We start from the raw sequence: 12,182 nt of genomic DNA, 5'->3' as shown, positions 1-12,182 counted from the left end.
GGCAGAGGCCATGCAGTCGCAGCCGTCTTCGTTCTTCTGATGGCTGACCCCTGCCGGCAGTGCATCCGATCAAACCCCAACACACACACACACACACACACACACACACACACACACACACACACACACACATACATGCATACACACTCACATACATACACATACACACACACACACATAGCATTCCCCCCCTTTCCCCCGTCCACCCATCGCACCGATCGAGCGAGTGACATCAGGCCGAGTGACATCAGGCCAGCATGCGGTAAAGCCACCTCGCAAGCCATATGTTGGCGCCACCCACCACCGCACCCACCTCCACCGCACACACCCGATGAGCGACGGCCTCACGGTCGTCCCGGCTTCCTCCATCAATGGCTACGCCGCGGTGGCCTTCCGTGACGAGCAGGCCCGGGCAGCCGAGCCCGACAAGCTCTCGCTGGCGCGGACTGGGCTGACCACGCTGCCGGTGCTAGAGGGCGAGAGCCGGTTGCGGCTGCTCAACGCCCAGAACAACGCGCTGACTACGCTGGCCCATCTCGATGCCGTACCGGCGCTCATCTTTCTCGACGTCTACAACAATGCTCTGACCTCGCTGGCGGGCCTCGGCCCGGTGCGCTCGCTCCGTGTCCTCATGGCCGGCAAGAACAAGATCACTGCCGTCGACGGCGTCACTGCCGTCACCAAGCTAGACGTCCTGGATCTGCACTCAAACTGTCTGGTGGCCGACGCCCTGCGCCCGCTCGATGCCCTTGTCTCGCTCCGCGTCCTCAACCTCGCGGGCAACCGACTCACCTACGTCCCGCCACTTGACGCCCTCACCTCGCTCGTTGAGCTCAACGTCCGCCGAAACCGCATCACACACATCCATCCTCTCGCTGCCAACTCGAAGCTCCAGCGCGTCTTTCTCTCCCATAACTGCCTTGCCTCGGTCGACGCAGTGGCCTTTCTGAGCGACCTGCCTGTGCTCGACGAGCTCCATCTCGATGGCAACCCCTTTGCAGCTGGCTCTGTCCGCGCCGACTACCGTGCCTCTGTCGCCCGCCTCCTGCCGCGGCTTCAGCTTCTCGACGGGACGGATCTCGAGCCCGCGCCGCCGTCACCCAAAGCGCTCAGTCCTCAGCTGCCACTGGCATCGACCCCAAACGGCGAACCTCTCCGCGTTCCGGCCTTCTTCCTCACCCCCTCGCCCAGCCCATCGCCACCTGGCTCGCCAAGTGCCGCGGCAACCGACTCGGACACTGATGACGACGGCTCGGTTGCCGATATTGGCTCTCCTTTCAGCGGTACCCGCCGCATCCCGCGCATCCGCATCCCCACCGTGCCGATTCCCATGTCGCCGCCGCCTCCGGCCAGCACAGTTGCCGTTGTCATGCCGCTTGCTCCGCCTGGCTGCCCAGCCGAGGCACCACAGTCGCCCCCGCATTCGTCCCCGCGCCCTGCCGTGCCGCCCTTGCGTCCTGCTTTGGACTCGCCGGTGCAGGTCAAGGTGCGCAAGCGGGCCAAGACCGAGTGGCGCGGCGACACGCTGTACATTGTCGGCTCGACGACCGCGCCGCTCGACAAGGGCCTCGGCCGCGACAAAACCCGCGGGCTAGTGTTTGACAAGACGCCGATGGCGACCGTGGCGGCGTGCATGCCGCGGCTCCGCAAGGGCTATCCGATGCTGGAGCGGCTCACGCTGGTAAGCAACGGCGTGGCCCGCCTCGCAGACCTAGACTGTCTCGCGTCGCTGAGCCAACTCCGTGAGCTCGAGGTTTGCGAGTCTCCCGTGGTGGGCCTCTCGTTTTCCGTTTGTATACGGTATGGATCCTTCCGCACCTCACGGTTGTCAACGGCAAGCACGTTGGGACGCTCGAGCGGCATCGCGCCGAGCTGATCTTTGCGCCGGTTCTCGACGTCGTCGCCGCTGACCGCCGCAAGCTCGGGCTCCGCCTTGCACCGGCAATCGGGCGGGTGCGGCCCGTACCCAACATCAGCGCTGGTGCTGTGGCTGCTGGTTGCGTTGCCGCTCAACGCGCACTGGATAGTGCCGTGCGCCACGCCGAGCTAACCGAGGCCGTCGACCGCGAGTGGGGCGCCGCGGTGGAGCTGGCGCTTGCGCCTCTTTACCATCACTGAAAACAGCGGCCTACTGGCCAAGCGCGGCCATGAGCCGCTGGGAAGTAACAAGCTTGACGCCGGCATCGACAAGGTCAAGTTTGGCATCGTCGCCACCGGCCGGGGTGACCGGGCGGACGGCGTCGCTGACGACGTAAACGGTAAAGCCGAGGGCATGGGCGTCGAGCGCAGTGGCACGGACGCAGTAGTCGAGAGCGAGGCCGACAACAACAACCACATCCGAGTTGTGGGCGCGGAGGAGTTCCTCGAGCTCGGTCGGCGGGTGCGGCATCGGCGGCCCAAAGCCCGAATAGGCGTCGACTTGGACGTCGGTGCCCTTGCGGATGATGTAGTCGGACGAGGCGACGTTGAGCGCCGACGCCAGCCGAGCGCCCTGGGTGTTGGCCACGCAGTGATCGGGCCATGTTCCGTCGGCAGAGGCCGACTTGAACGAGACGTGGCCTTCCGGGTGCCAGTCCTGGGTGAGGACGACGGCGTCAAAGTCGATGGCCTCGCGCAGTGCGTTGATGACCGGAACCACGGCGTTGCCGTCAGGCACGCCCAGCGCGCCGCCGGGCAGAAAGTCGTTCTGCACATCAACAACAACCAGTGCCGGCCGCGACGCCGCCATCAAGCCGGGCTCCGGCGACGCCCGTGGCGGCGAGGCGTGCGGCTTAGTCACCACGTCGATGGTCCCGTCGGCCCGCAGATGCGTCTCGCGGATAAAGCCCTTGAGCACCTCGCCCGACCCGCCTCCGAGCCCGTTGCTGGAGGCCTCGCCGCCTCCCCCATCCGCCGCAGCACCCGCTGCAAGTCCCACTGAAGTGCCTGTGCTTGCGATGAACTCATCGCCCACCGCTACCCCATCGCCAGCCTCGTTGCAGCCTCCCGCCGTGCCCGTCCGGCCCAGCAGCTCGTCAACCAGATAGGCCATGGTGCCCGGCGCGTGCTCGACCACCTCGCCCATACCGTGTTCCTGAAAGTGGCTGGCTGACTTGGTAGAGTGAGGTGTAGGCAGGCTAGCCACCAGCCAACTACCTACCTGCTAAACTGGCTTTGCCTCTGGCCACAAGCCACCGGCCCCGTCGTCGCGCGCTCCTGCCTCGCCTCGCACCGGTCTGTCGCTCATTCGGCAGCCGACCAGCCGCCGCCGCCGACTTGGCGCCATGTCATGCACACAACCACCACCGCCATCACCAGCCACCCAACACAGCTCCCCCTTTTTCTCCCACTCACCATGGCATTCCTCGACCGTGCTTACCGACGCGCACAAACCGAGGGCAAGCTGATTCTGGCCGGCCGTGGTCTGGGCGAGCTCCCGCAAGAGGCGCTGGTCGTGGGCAGCCTGGTGCTCGACGACGTGCCGGGCTACGCTGTGGTCGATCTGCGGGTGGTCGACATCTCGGGCAACGAGCTGAGCTATCTTCCGCCGCAGCTGCTGGACTACGAGTTTCTGAAGGTCTTTGACGCCTCACGCAACGCGCTCGACGACGCCAGTGTGAGCGATCTGGTGGCGGCGGCCAACGCCCGCCCGCCGTGGCCGGCGCTCCTGCGACTCAATCTCGCCCACAACGCCCTCACGCTCGTCCCGCTCTACGGCTCGCCGTCAATCCGGGTCCTCGACGTCTCCCACAACGCCGTGACTATGGTCGATGGCCCGTGGCCGCGGCTCGTCGAGCTCCGCGCCAGCCACAATCGCATCGACACCCTCCTCGGCCTCTCGCACGTCGCCTGCCTGGAGATCCTTGACTGTGCCCACAACGCGCTGGCCGAGCTCCCCGATGAGCTGTTTGAGAGTGCGCCTTCTCTTCGCATAGTGGACCTCTCCCACAACCGGCTCACCGCGCTGCCCGAGGCCATCGGGTCCTCAGCCGCGCTGGCCGAGCTCCATCTCGTCCACAACGCATCGCTCTCGCAGCTACCGCGCTCGCTCCCAAGCTGCACCGCCTTGCACACGCTCGACATTTCCGAGTGCGCCTTTGCCGAGCTCCCTGTTCATGCCCTGCTTGGTCTGCCCGCCCTCAAGGTTGTCCGCGCTGTCGGCAACCGCATGCGCAGCGTCCCGGCGTCGGTGGCCGGCCTCGACGGACTCGTCACTCTTGACCTCGCATCCAACGAGCTTCGCTCACTCCCACCCGAGCTTGCGCTCTGCAGCTCGCTCACCCACCTTGGCGTCGAGGGCAACCCGTTCCGCGGCCTTCGCCGCTCGATTGTCGAAAAGGGCTCGCATGCCATCCTCGAGTACCTGCGGACCCGGCTTCCAGAAGAGCTGCTGGCCGGCAGCGCAAGCTCCGGTCTCGCCACGTCGCTTGTTCCGGCCGGAGATGGCAGCCTTGATCTCTCGAGCCAGGGCCTCGACGAGCTGCCGGCCTCGTTTGGCGGCCTTGTCACCAGCCTCACGGCCGATGACAACGGGCTTCGCAGCTTGCCGCTCGAGTTTGCGCCAGACGTATGCTACTCGCTCGAGGCGCTGAGCCTTGCGCGTAACAAGCTAGAACTTGTGCCAGAGTCCCTGCTCCCACCGCTGGCGTCACTCTCACTGCTCAATCTTGCGCACAATGGACTTCGCGCGCCGCCGCGCTCGCTCGCCGCTCTCGCCGGAAGCCTCACTAGCCTGGACCTCTCGTTCAATCGAGGCATGGCACTTCAGTTTGCGCTCAACGAGCTGTACTCGCTGCAGCGAGTTGTTCTCTCCGGCTGCAAGCTGAGGTCCTGGCCGTTTGCCACCGACGATCCGTTCCCGGCGCCTCTCGTCGACCTCGTCCTCGACTCGAACGCGTTCGACTTTATTCCGCCGCCGACCCACATCGACGACTGCGCACTCTCGACGCTCGACGTCCGCAACAACGAACTTTGCGAACTTCCACCCGATCTCGGCTTCTTCCCGGTCCTATCTGCACTCATGTTTGACGGCAACCCGTCGCGCCGACTGATGCGCGTCGCCCTCAAAGGCACCTCTGCCCTTAAGAAGCACCTCCGCCTCGTCGCCGGTGCCGACGAGTAAGCGCGATCTCGACGCAAGCACAACAGTCTACACCCTTTGATCAGCCACAAGCTAGTAAACCGGTTCTAGCCTCCCCCCCCTTGCGCCGCCCAAACGACGCGGCGAGCGCATCCCACGTCTCCACAGCCTCGGGGGGTTCAGCTGGGGTCAGAGCCACGCGTCACACTTTACGCTCCCGCGGAACAACAAGCACAGCAGCACGAGCATGTTACGTGTGGCACAGTGGCTGGCATGTAGCCGTGTGACTGGAGCAGGCGTGCGGGTGCGGCAGTCCGTACGGACGGCGGCTGCGGCGAGGAGCGCGGACGAGGCCACGATGTGGCGACGGGCGAGCTCGACCACGGCAGACGGAATGGACATGGTATTCCTGGGCACCTCGTCGCAGCCGACATCATCGCGATACACGTCTGCTACTGCTGTCCGCCTGCCGTGTGGATCGTATGTGCTGTTTGACGTCGGCGAGGGCACGCAGCGGCGGCTGATGGCGGGCCAGTGCGCGGTGAAGCCATCGCGGATCGCTGCGGTGGCGGTGACCCATCTGCACGGAGATCATGTGTTTGGCCTTCCTGGCCTGGTATGCGCGGTGCTGAACGCAGGTGGTGGCCCGCTGCATGTCTACGGGCCGCTCGGCATCCGTGCCTTCCTCCGCACCTCGCTGGCCACGACGTACTCGTTCTCGCGCGGCCTGTTCGTCCACGAGATGCGCCCGGCGCCGCCGCCGTTGCTTGCTCCGGCTGAGTCTTCGCTGCTTGCCGAGGACGTGCCGCCGGATGCCACACACACGTTTGCCGACATGTACATTGGTGGATCGACGGTGGTCCGGGGCTACACGCCTGGCGACAAGAACCTCTACTACGCTCCGCCCGACGAGGCCTCGCCTGAGGCACTGGCCACGCCGCACTGGATGCTCCCGCTGGAGCTGCCGTCGGCGGCGGGCGCGAGCGGACCAGCGGTCACCCTCCACGCCGCGGTCATCGAGCACGTCCCGCACGTCCTCACTGTGGGGTATGTGCTGGAGGAGGCGCCACGCCCTGGGTCGCTCGACGTGGACAAGCTAAAGGCGACGCCGGGCGTCGGCAGGCTTGGTGCGTGGTGCAAGTCGCTTGTCGGCGGAGTCGACGTCACCCTGAGCAACGGCACCCATCTGCGATCGGAAGACTACGTCTCGCCGGCCCGGCCCGGACGCAAGATCGTGGTGCTCGGCGATACATGTGACCCGTCAGGTATTGCGCCACTCGCCACCAACGCTGACGTCCTGGTTCATGAGGCGTCACTGCGGAGCGCAGACCGGGTCAAGGCCGTCGACCGCGGCCACTCGACGACGTGCATGGCCGGCGAGTTCGCCGCCTCGGTCTCGGCCGGCCACCTCGTCCTCAACCACCTCTCGCCCAAGTACATCGGCTCGGGCGACTCGGCCGCCGACACTGCCGCTGCCGCCGCCATCCGCGCCGAGGCTGTGGCAGCCTTTGGCTCACCAGCCGTCACCGTTGCCCAGGACTTTCTCACCGTCTCTGTCCTGCCCTCGACTCGATCGCGGCCTGCTCCGCAAGTGGTCGTCGATCCGCGCCCCGACCACGCATCCACCGAATGACACTCCGGGCCCTCTTATCCTATCGCGAGTCATAAACCGTATCCCGCACCGCGCCTTTGCTGACCTTTGCTGCCCGTGCTCGCCACCCTATAAATCCGCTGCTGTCTCCTGCCTAGTGCCTGCTTTGGCCTGCCCCTCCGGCCAAGTCGCCCACAGCTACCTCTCGACTCCGCCACCATCCCCCACCGCTCTCACCACCACTACCACCACCACCACCCCACCACTCCAACGCTCTCCACAATGATGGCAGCGGGAGGAGCCGCGTCGCGCAAGCGGGCCCGGTCGCCAAGTCGTGGTGGAGGTCCGAGCAAGCGGACGCATGGCCTCGGCGACGAGCGGCACGGCCTGGGCCTCGGCGCGCCGCTGGGCAGCAACGCCGGCGGAGGCGTCCGGAACGATGGAGTGGTCATGCAATGCTTCCACTGCCGCGCCTTTCAGTGGGTTCCTGCCGCCCGTGCTGCTGACCTCTCGCCCGTCTGGCACTGCTTCATGAACACCTCCTCCGAAGGCGCCGACGAGCTGTGCATCGGGCCGGTCCCCCACGTCGCCCCGCGTCCGCTGCCGTCCTCAAACCCAATGCCGGGCCTTGCCCCAGGCCCGTCCGAAGGCGCCACTACTCTCCCCGCCCTGCGCCCGCTCGCCCGCCACACCGTTCTCGCTCCCGATCCAGGCGCGGCAACAGTCCCGGTCGCACAGCCAGTACCAGTGCCAGAACCGGAACCAGAGCCGGAGAAGGTGGTGGCGGCGACAACGGCAGCGACACAAGCCGAGTCGGCCGAGATTGCGATGGCGCTCGGATCGTCGAATGTGGCCATGGCGCCCGGCAGGAGCAAGGACCAGGTCGCGCGAACGACGCAGCTGATGGCCACGATCCAGGAGCGGCGCGAGAGTGCTGGCCTCCGGCGCGACCGCCCGCGATTGCGGCGGCCGCTGCCCACGGTTGACTTTACCGGCTTCCGTCTGCAGAACGGATACCAGCTGGCGGCGCGAATCGACAAGCATGCCGGGACGCACCCACTCTACGAGGGCATGCACTACTGGCGGATCGAGGCGCAGCGGCGGTCGCTGGTCAACGCCTGGCTGTGGGAGGATGAGGTCACTGAGATCGGCATCAAGTTCTGCACTGGCGAGTGGACCGTGGCCACGCTCGCCACCGCTCGCTCAAAGCGGGCCCAGCGGCCGTCGCGGGCCTCAATCTCGCGCTCCGGCGCCCGGATCCCACGCTCGCCCGCCCGCTTCCGCAACGGGCATGGCCTGGACGATCCCTCCTCCGCTGTCCGCATCGGCTCGCAGCTGCGCCGTCGCGCCTTGCCGGTCGTCTCACCCGCCACCGCTCCAATGGCAGGCCTCGCCTTTCTCCGTGCAGTCCGCCTCTTCCTCAAAGCGCCGTCGTACGCCACTCGCCACCAACCGGTGGCGCTCGCCGAAGTTGTGGCCGGCCTCCCCGCTCGCCCAGGCCTTCTTGACTCGCTTCCCCCGGCCGTCGTCGATGCTGTCTTTGCCGGCGCCGTCGCCGACCTCGCCCATCTCGCTATCTGGTCGCAGGGCGAGCCAGTCCCGAACATCCACGTCTTCCACGCCCGCGGCGTCCCCTACGTCGCCCGCGTCGCCTGGACCTCTCGCTCCTAGCCTGCCGCAGTGGCCAAAGACTCTGCTCTGTAGCCGGTCGTGGTGCCTCATCGCCGCGCGCCCCCATCTGATGTTGTTGAACGTGAGAGAGCCTGCCCCGGCCGGTTCTGCCGCAGTGCCCGATTTGGCAGACACACTGTCCCACCGCCCAGCTCTTCGTGCCAGTCCCAGGCTCGCCACACCTCGCTCCCCTCGCTCCGCAACACCATGTCGGACAGCGTCATGCTGCGAATGACCTTCCCGCACTACTTTGTGGACGAGGAGGCCCGCCAGCTTGCCGAGGCGTCAGGGACGCAGCCACTCCAGCCGCTGAGGTCCGAGCGCTCTTGGGCCGGCTCGCGCGGAGCGTATCTCACCCCGCGTGGGCCACCAGAGGCCAGCATTGGGCCCGAGTCTGGCCGAGCGCGAGGAGCTGGCAGTGGAACCGCAGCAGGCGACAATTCGCTTCACGCGCCAAAGGCCAAGGGTGCCAAGGTGCGCACGCGCTCGCGAAAGAGCAGGGCGGCGGCTCAGGCGCCGGCAGGATCGACTGCAGTCGCCCATCTGGAGACTGGCGCCGGCGATGACGATGATGACGACTGGTGGGACGAGTCGCGGCGCGATGACGACTTTGAGTATACGTACTACACCGAGTACGGCGACGAGAGTGAGGCCGAGGAGCAGGCTGAAGAGTCTGAGCGCGGGGCAAAGGGGAAGCCGGTGGTGCCGGCGATCGGCATGGCCGGTCTAGCGCTGCCGATGTCGTCGTCGCAAGCCTTTCTGACGCCTGCGGCGTCAAACGCCAACACGCCGCGGTCGGCCAACGGGACGTCGAGCTCGTGGCCGCACCCAGACGAGTCTGCACCTTGGGTCATCAACGTCCGGCAAGAGGTGGAAGACGCTCTCTTGGCGCTCAATGTGCAAAACGCGCACTGGACGCCTGGTTTCTCGTTTGCCGTGACCGGAGAGTCAATCGAGACGTACTGTGTCACGTTTCCGGTTCTCGGCGGCAAGGTCGAGCCGCTGCTGCAGCGGCTGATCCAGGTCGGCATCGGTGTGACTTTTGGCGACCTCTCGCTCGTGCCGCTAGAGCTGACCAAGCCGATCAACATGGTGGAGGCGACAGAGCAGATCGGGATCCAGGGCGAGTTTGCCAAGCAGATCATGGCCGAGCTGGTCATCCAGCAGGTTGTGGACGACACCAAGCGGGCAGCCGAGTTTTCGTTTGACTACGTCACCCTCTGCGTCGTTGCCTCGCTCCTGGCCGGAGTCGGCCTCGCCACCGACAACGTCGTGGTGGTTGTAGCGTCAATGCTAGTCTCGCCGATCATGGGCCCGATCATGGAGCTCACGTTTGGCACCATCATTCGCGACTGGAAGCTCTCGTGGCAGGGACTATGGAAGGAGCTTGTGGGCCTCGCCATCTGCTTTGTGGTGGGCGGGCTTGTGGGCCTGGGTTTTGCAGCGTGGGGCGACGATCTCGACTGGCCCAACTCGGAGATGAGCTCGCGCGGAACCGGGGTCGGCCTCCTCATCGGCATTGCCATTGCGGTGCCGTCCGGCGTCGGCGTGGCGCTCTCCACCATTTCGCAGAACACCAATTCGCTGGTCGGCGTTGCCATTTCGGCCTCGCTCCTCCCGCCTGCGGTCAATGCCGGACTCAACTTTTGTTACGCGGTAGTCGGGCAGACCTTTACCGGCTCGACGGTGGACGAGGTGCGGCACATGCGGATCGGGTCGCTCTCGTTTGCACTCACCCTCATCAACATTGTCTGCGTTTACTTTGCGGCCATCTTAATGTTCTGGATCAAGGAGGTGTCCAAGATTCCGGGCAAGACTGCGTTCTGGCGACACTACGTGCCAGCCTTTCGCAAGCACCGCGAGTCCGATGCGGTCATGGGCCTCGACGCCGACGCAGCAAAACGATTCCAGTCCGAATTCCAGACGCTCCTGGCAGCGTTGTCGAACCCGGACATTGGCGACGAGACGATTGTCAAGGTCGATGGCCAGGACCGTACGGTGGGCGAGCTCCGCCACGAGTACGCAGACCTCATCGAGTTCCTGCCTGTGGCGGCAGCGTCGGCCACAATGCGGACCCAGCGCGGGCCTGTGTTCTCGCCGATGCGGACGCTCAAGACCGGGACCAATCCGTCGGGCCTCATGGCGTACAACACGGTGATGCGGTCGCGCAATGCGTCGGTCCCAACGTGGGCCCAGTTTGAGTAGCGCCCCGAGCTCAGAGGCCGAGCGCCCCGAGCGCTGTCGTACCGTCACACTTGGGCAGAACCTTTGCGATGCGCGAGCCAAACTGAATGGCACGCTTGGGCGCGGCAGCGGCGGCGCCAAGCTCGAGCTGGGCCGCGAGGGCACGGAGCAGGTGCTTGTCGCCGACGCCGCGCTCGCGGCTCGGATCGGTCCGCCACGCCAGCGGGAGGCTGGTGAGAAAGGCGACAACGTCCTCGTCAAGAAACGGGAGACGGAGCTCGCAGCCGTGGGCGGCCACAACTCTGTCGTCGCGGCCAAGGTTGCGGCGCCATAGCCGGGCAAAGTCGAGTGCGAGCTCTGCAGAGAGCGCCGACCATCCGCCACGGGTCCAGCGAGCGCGATGCCGAGTGTAGCCACCAAGCAACTCATCGGCGCCGAGGCCGGTGAGGAGGACACGTGCCGGGGCGAGTGGCGCCGTGGCGTCTGCACGCCTTTCCAGACTCGAGGCAAAGTAAAGTGCTGCGCCGATGGAGAGGTCCATGGCGGTGGCGGCGGGCGCGACAGTCTCGGCAATGGCTGGGGTGGCGGCGGTGAGGTCGGCGGCGCGGACATTGACGGGGACCCAAATCCATGTCCGATCGGGGGCGTAGTGCTCGACAAGGTGGGCGGCGCTAGCAGTACCAGTCATCCTGTCGGGCGTGTTGAACGCGTCCTCGGGCGCGGCGTCCTTGGCAAAGGCCACGTTGATGAGCTCGATGGCAGTGTGCGGCGGGAGAACGGCGTGGGCAAGGGCGGCGACAACCATAGAATCGAGTCCACCCGAGAAGAGAATACCGACCGAAGCCGCGTCACGGACATTGACGACTCGGCGGGCGACGGCTTCGGTGAGCAGCGCGCCGAGGCTCTCGACAGCAGGAAGCAGATCGGACGCTGCAACGACAACCGGCTCACAATCTGGCTCGGCGGCGGCGGCGGCGGGTGGCGGGAGGAGATCCAGAAGCTCCATAGCCGGGAGGCCGGGGACGGGATGAAACTCCGCCAGAACTGGCTCGCTCAGACGGCCAGCATCCGGATCCCAGCTCGCGCCGTAGACGCCAGCAGGGAAGACGGGCGACCAGTCGAGAGCCGGAGACGACGGGTCGGGCTCACAGAGGCAGGCGACCGAGGCGACGGCGGCAAGCTCGCCGTCACCCGATCTCGCCTCGAGCAGCGAGCGGCGGCCAAAGCGATCGCGGGCCCAGAGGAGAGTCGAGAGCGCCGGGAGCCAGACGACGAGTGCCCACTCGCCGACATCGACGGCAGCAGCGAGGGCATGGCGGAGGGCGGCGGCGGCGGCGGCGGGCGTGGGTGGGTTTGCGACGGACAAGGCGTCAAAGACGGCAGCGGCGAGCGCCGCCGAGTCGCACACCTCAGAGTCGCGGTAGGAGAGCAAGGCGCCGTCGTAGAGCTCGCCGTTGAAGGCCATGACAACGCCCGAGTCCTCGTCGTGCAGCGGCTGGGCGGTGAACGGGGCACGGAGCGAGAGGACCGAGGCGGTGAGGACGAGGCCCGGGGCGAGGACGGCCGACGTAGTGCTGTCTGGCCCGCGGGCGGCCACTCGGGAGAGGAGGCACGGGTGGGCGTCGCCGGCGCGTGGGGCGGCGATGACTGCGATGCCGCACATGAGGAGGGGAGAGG

At 66.5% G+C, this 12,182-nt stretch overlaps 7 protein-coding genes across 7 annotated transcripts; 5 read left to right on the top strand and 2 right to left on the bottom strand.

The window, feature by feature from the left end:
- Positions 1-331: 331 nt before the first annotated feature.
- Positions 332-2,181, top strand: AMSG_00429 (uncharacterized protein; the record flags this gene model as incomplete). The annotated part of the gene is made up of 3 exons (XM_013907254.1): positions 332-1,789; positions 1,840-1,981; positions 2,028-2,181. The coding sequence occupies 3 exons, from the start codon at positions 332-334 to the stop codon at positions 2,048-2,050; spliced, it is 1,623 nt and encodes a 540-aa protein (XP_013762708.1). The 3' UTR covers positions 2,051-2,181.
- On the bottom strand, positions 2,094-3,107 carry AMSG_00428 (isochorismatase hydrolase). The gene has a single exon (XM_013907253.1). The coding sequence runs from the start codon at positions 3,062-3,064 to the stop codon at positions 2,129-2,131; it is 936 nt and encodes a 311-aa protein (XP_013762707.1). The 5' UTR covers positions 3,065-3,107; the 3' UTR covers positions 2,094-2,128.
- Positions 3,108-3,334: 227 nt separating this feature from the next.
- On the top strand, positions 3,335-5,174 carry AMSG_00427 (leucine-rich repeat-containing protein 40; the record flags this gene model as incomplete). Its single annotated transcript, XM_013907252.1, has 1 exon — positions 3,335-5,174. The coding sequence occupies one exon, from the start codon at positions 3,335-3,337 to the stop codon at positions 5,099-5,101; it is 1,767 nt and encodes a 588-aa protein (XP_013762706.1). The 3' UTR covers positions 5,102-5,174.
- Positions 5,175-5,453: 279 nt separating this feature from the next.
- Positions 5,454-6,801, top strand: AMSG_00426 (ribonuclease Z; the record flags this gene model as incomplete). Its single annotated transcript, XM_013907251.1, has 1 exon — positions 5,454-6,801. The coding sequence occupies one exon, from the start codon at positions 5,454-5,456 to the stop codon at positions 6,690-6,692; it is 1,239 nt and encodes a 412-aa protein (XP_013762705.1). The 3' UTR covers positions 6,693-6,801.
- Positions 6,802-6,935: 134 nt separating this feature from the next.
- Positions 6,936-8,321, top strand: AMSG_00425 (uncharacterized protein; the record flags this gene model as incomplete). The annotated part of the gene is made up of 1 exon (XM_013907250.1): positions 6,936-8,321. One exon carries the CDS (start codon positions 6,936-6,938, stop codon positions 8,319-8,321), a length of 1,386 nt encoding a protein of 461 aa, XP_013762704.1.
- Positions 8,322-8,528: 207 nt separating this feature from the next.
- AMSG_00424 (uncharacterized protein) lies at positions 8,529-10,858 on the top strand (the record flags this gene model as incomplete). Its single annotated transcript, XM_013907249.1, has 1 exon — positions 8,529-10,858. One exon carries the CDS (start codon positions 8,529-8,531, stop codon positions 10,524-10,526), a length of 1,998 nt encoding a protein of 665 aa, XP_013762703.1. The 3' UTR covers positions 10,527-10,858.
- On the bottom strand, positions 10,282-12,168 carry AMSG_00423 (cytoplasm protein; the record flags this gene model as incomplete). Its single annotated transcript, XM_013907248.1, has 1 exon — positions 10,282-12,168. One exon carries the CDS (start codon positions 12,166-12,168, stop codon positions 10,537-10,539), a length of 1,632 nt encoding a protein of 543 aa, XP_013762702.1. The 3' UTR covers positions 10,282-10,536.
- Between the last annotated feature and the right edge of the window lie 14 nt (positions 12,169-12,182).

Source organism: Thecamonas trahens, assembly GCF_000142905.1.
Source record: "Thecamonas trahens ATCC 50062 unplaced genomic scaffold supercont1.2, whole genome shotgun sequence".
Lineage (NCBI taxonomy): Eukaryota > Apusomonadida > Apusomonadidae > Thecamonas > Thecamonas trahens.
The sequence above is the reverse complement of the archived record's forward strand: the minus strand, read 5'-3'. Positions and strand labels throughout refer to the sequence as shown.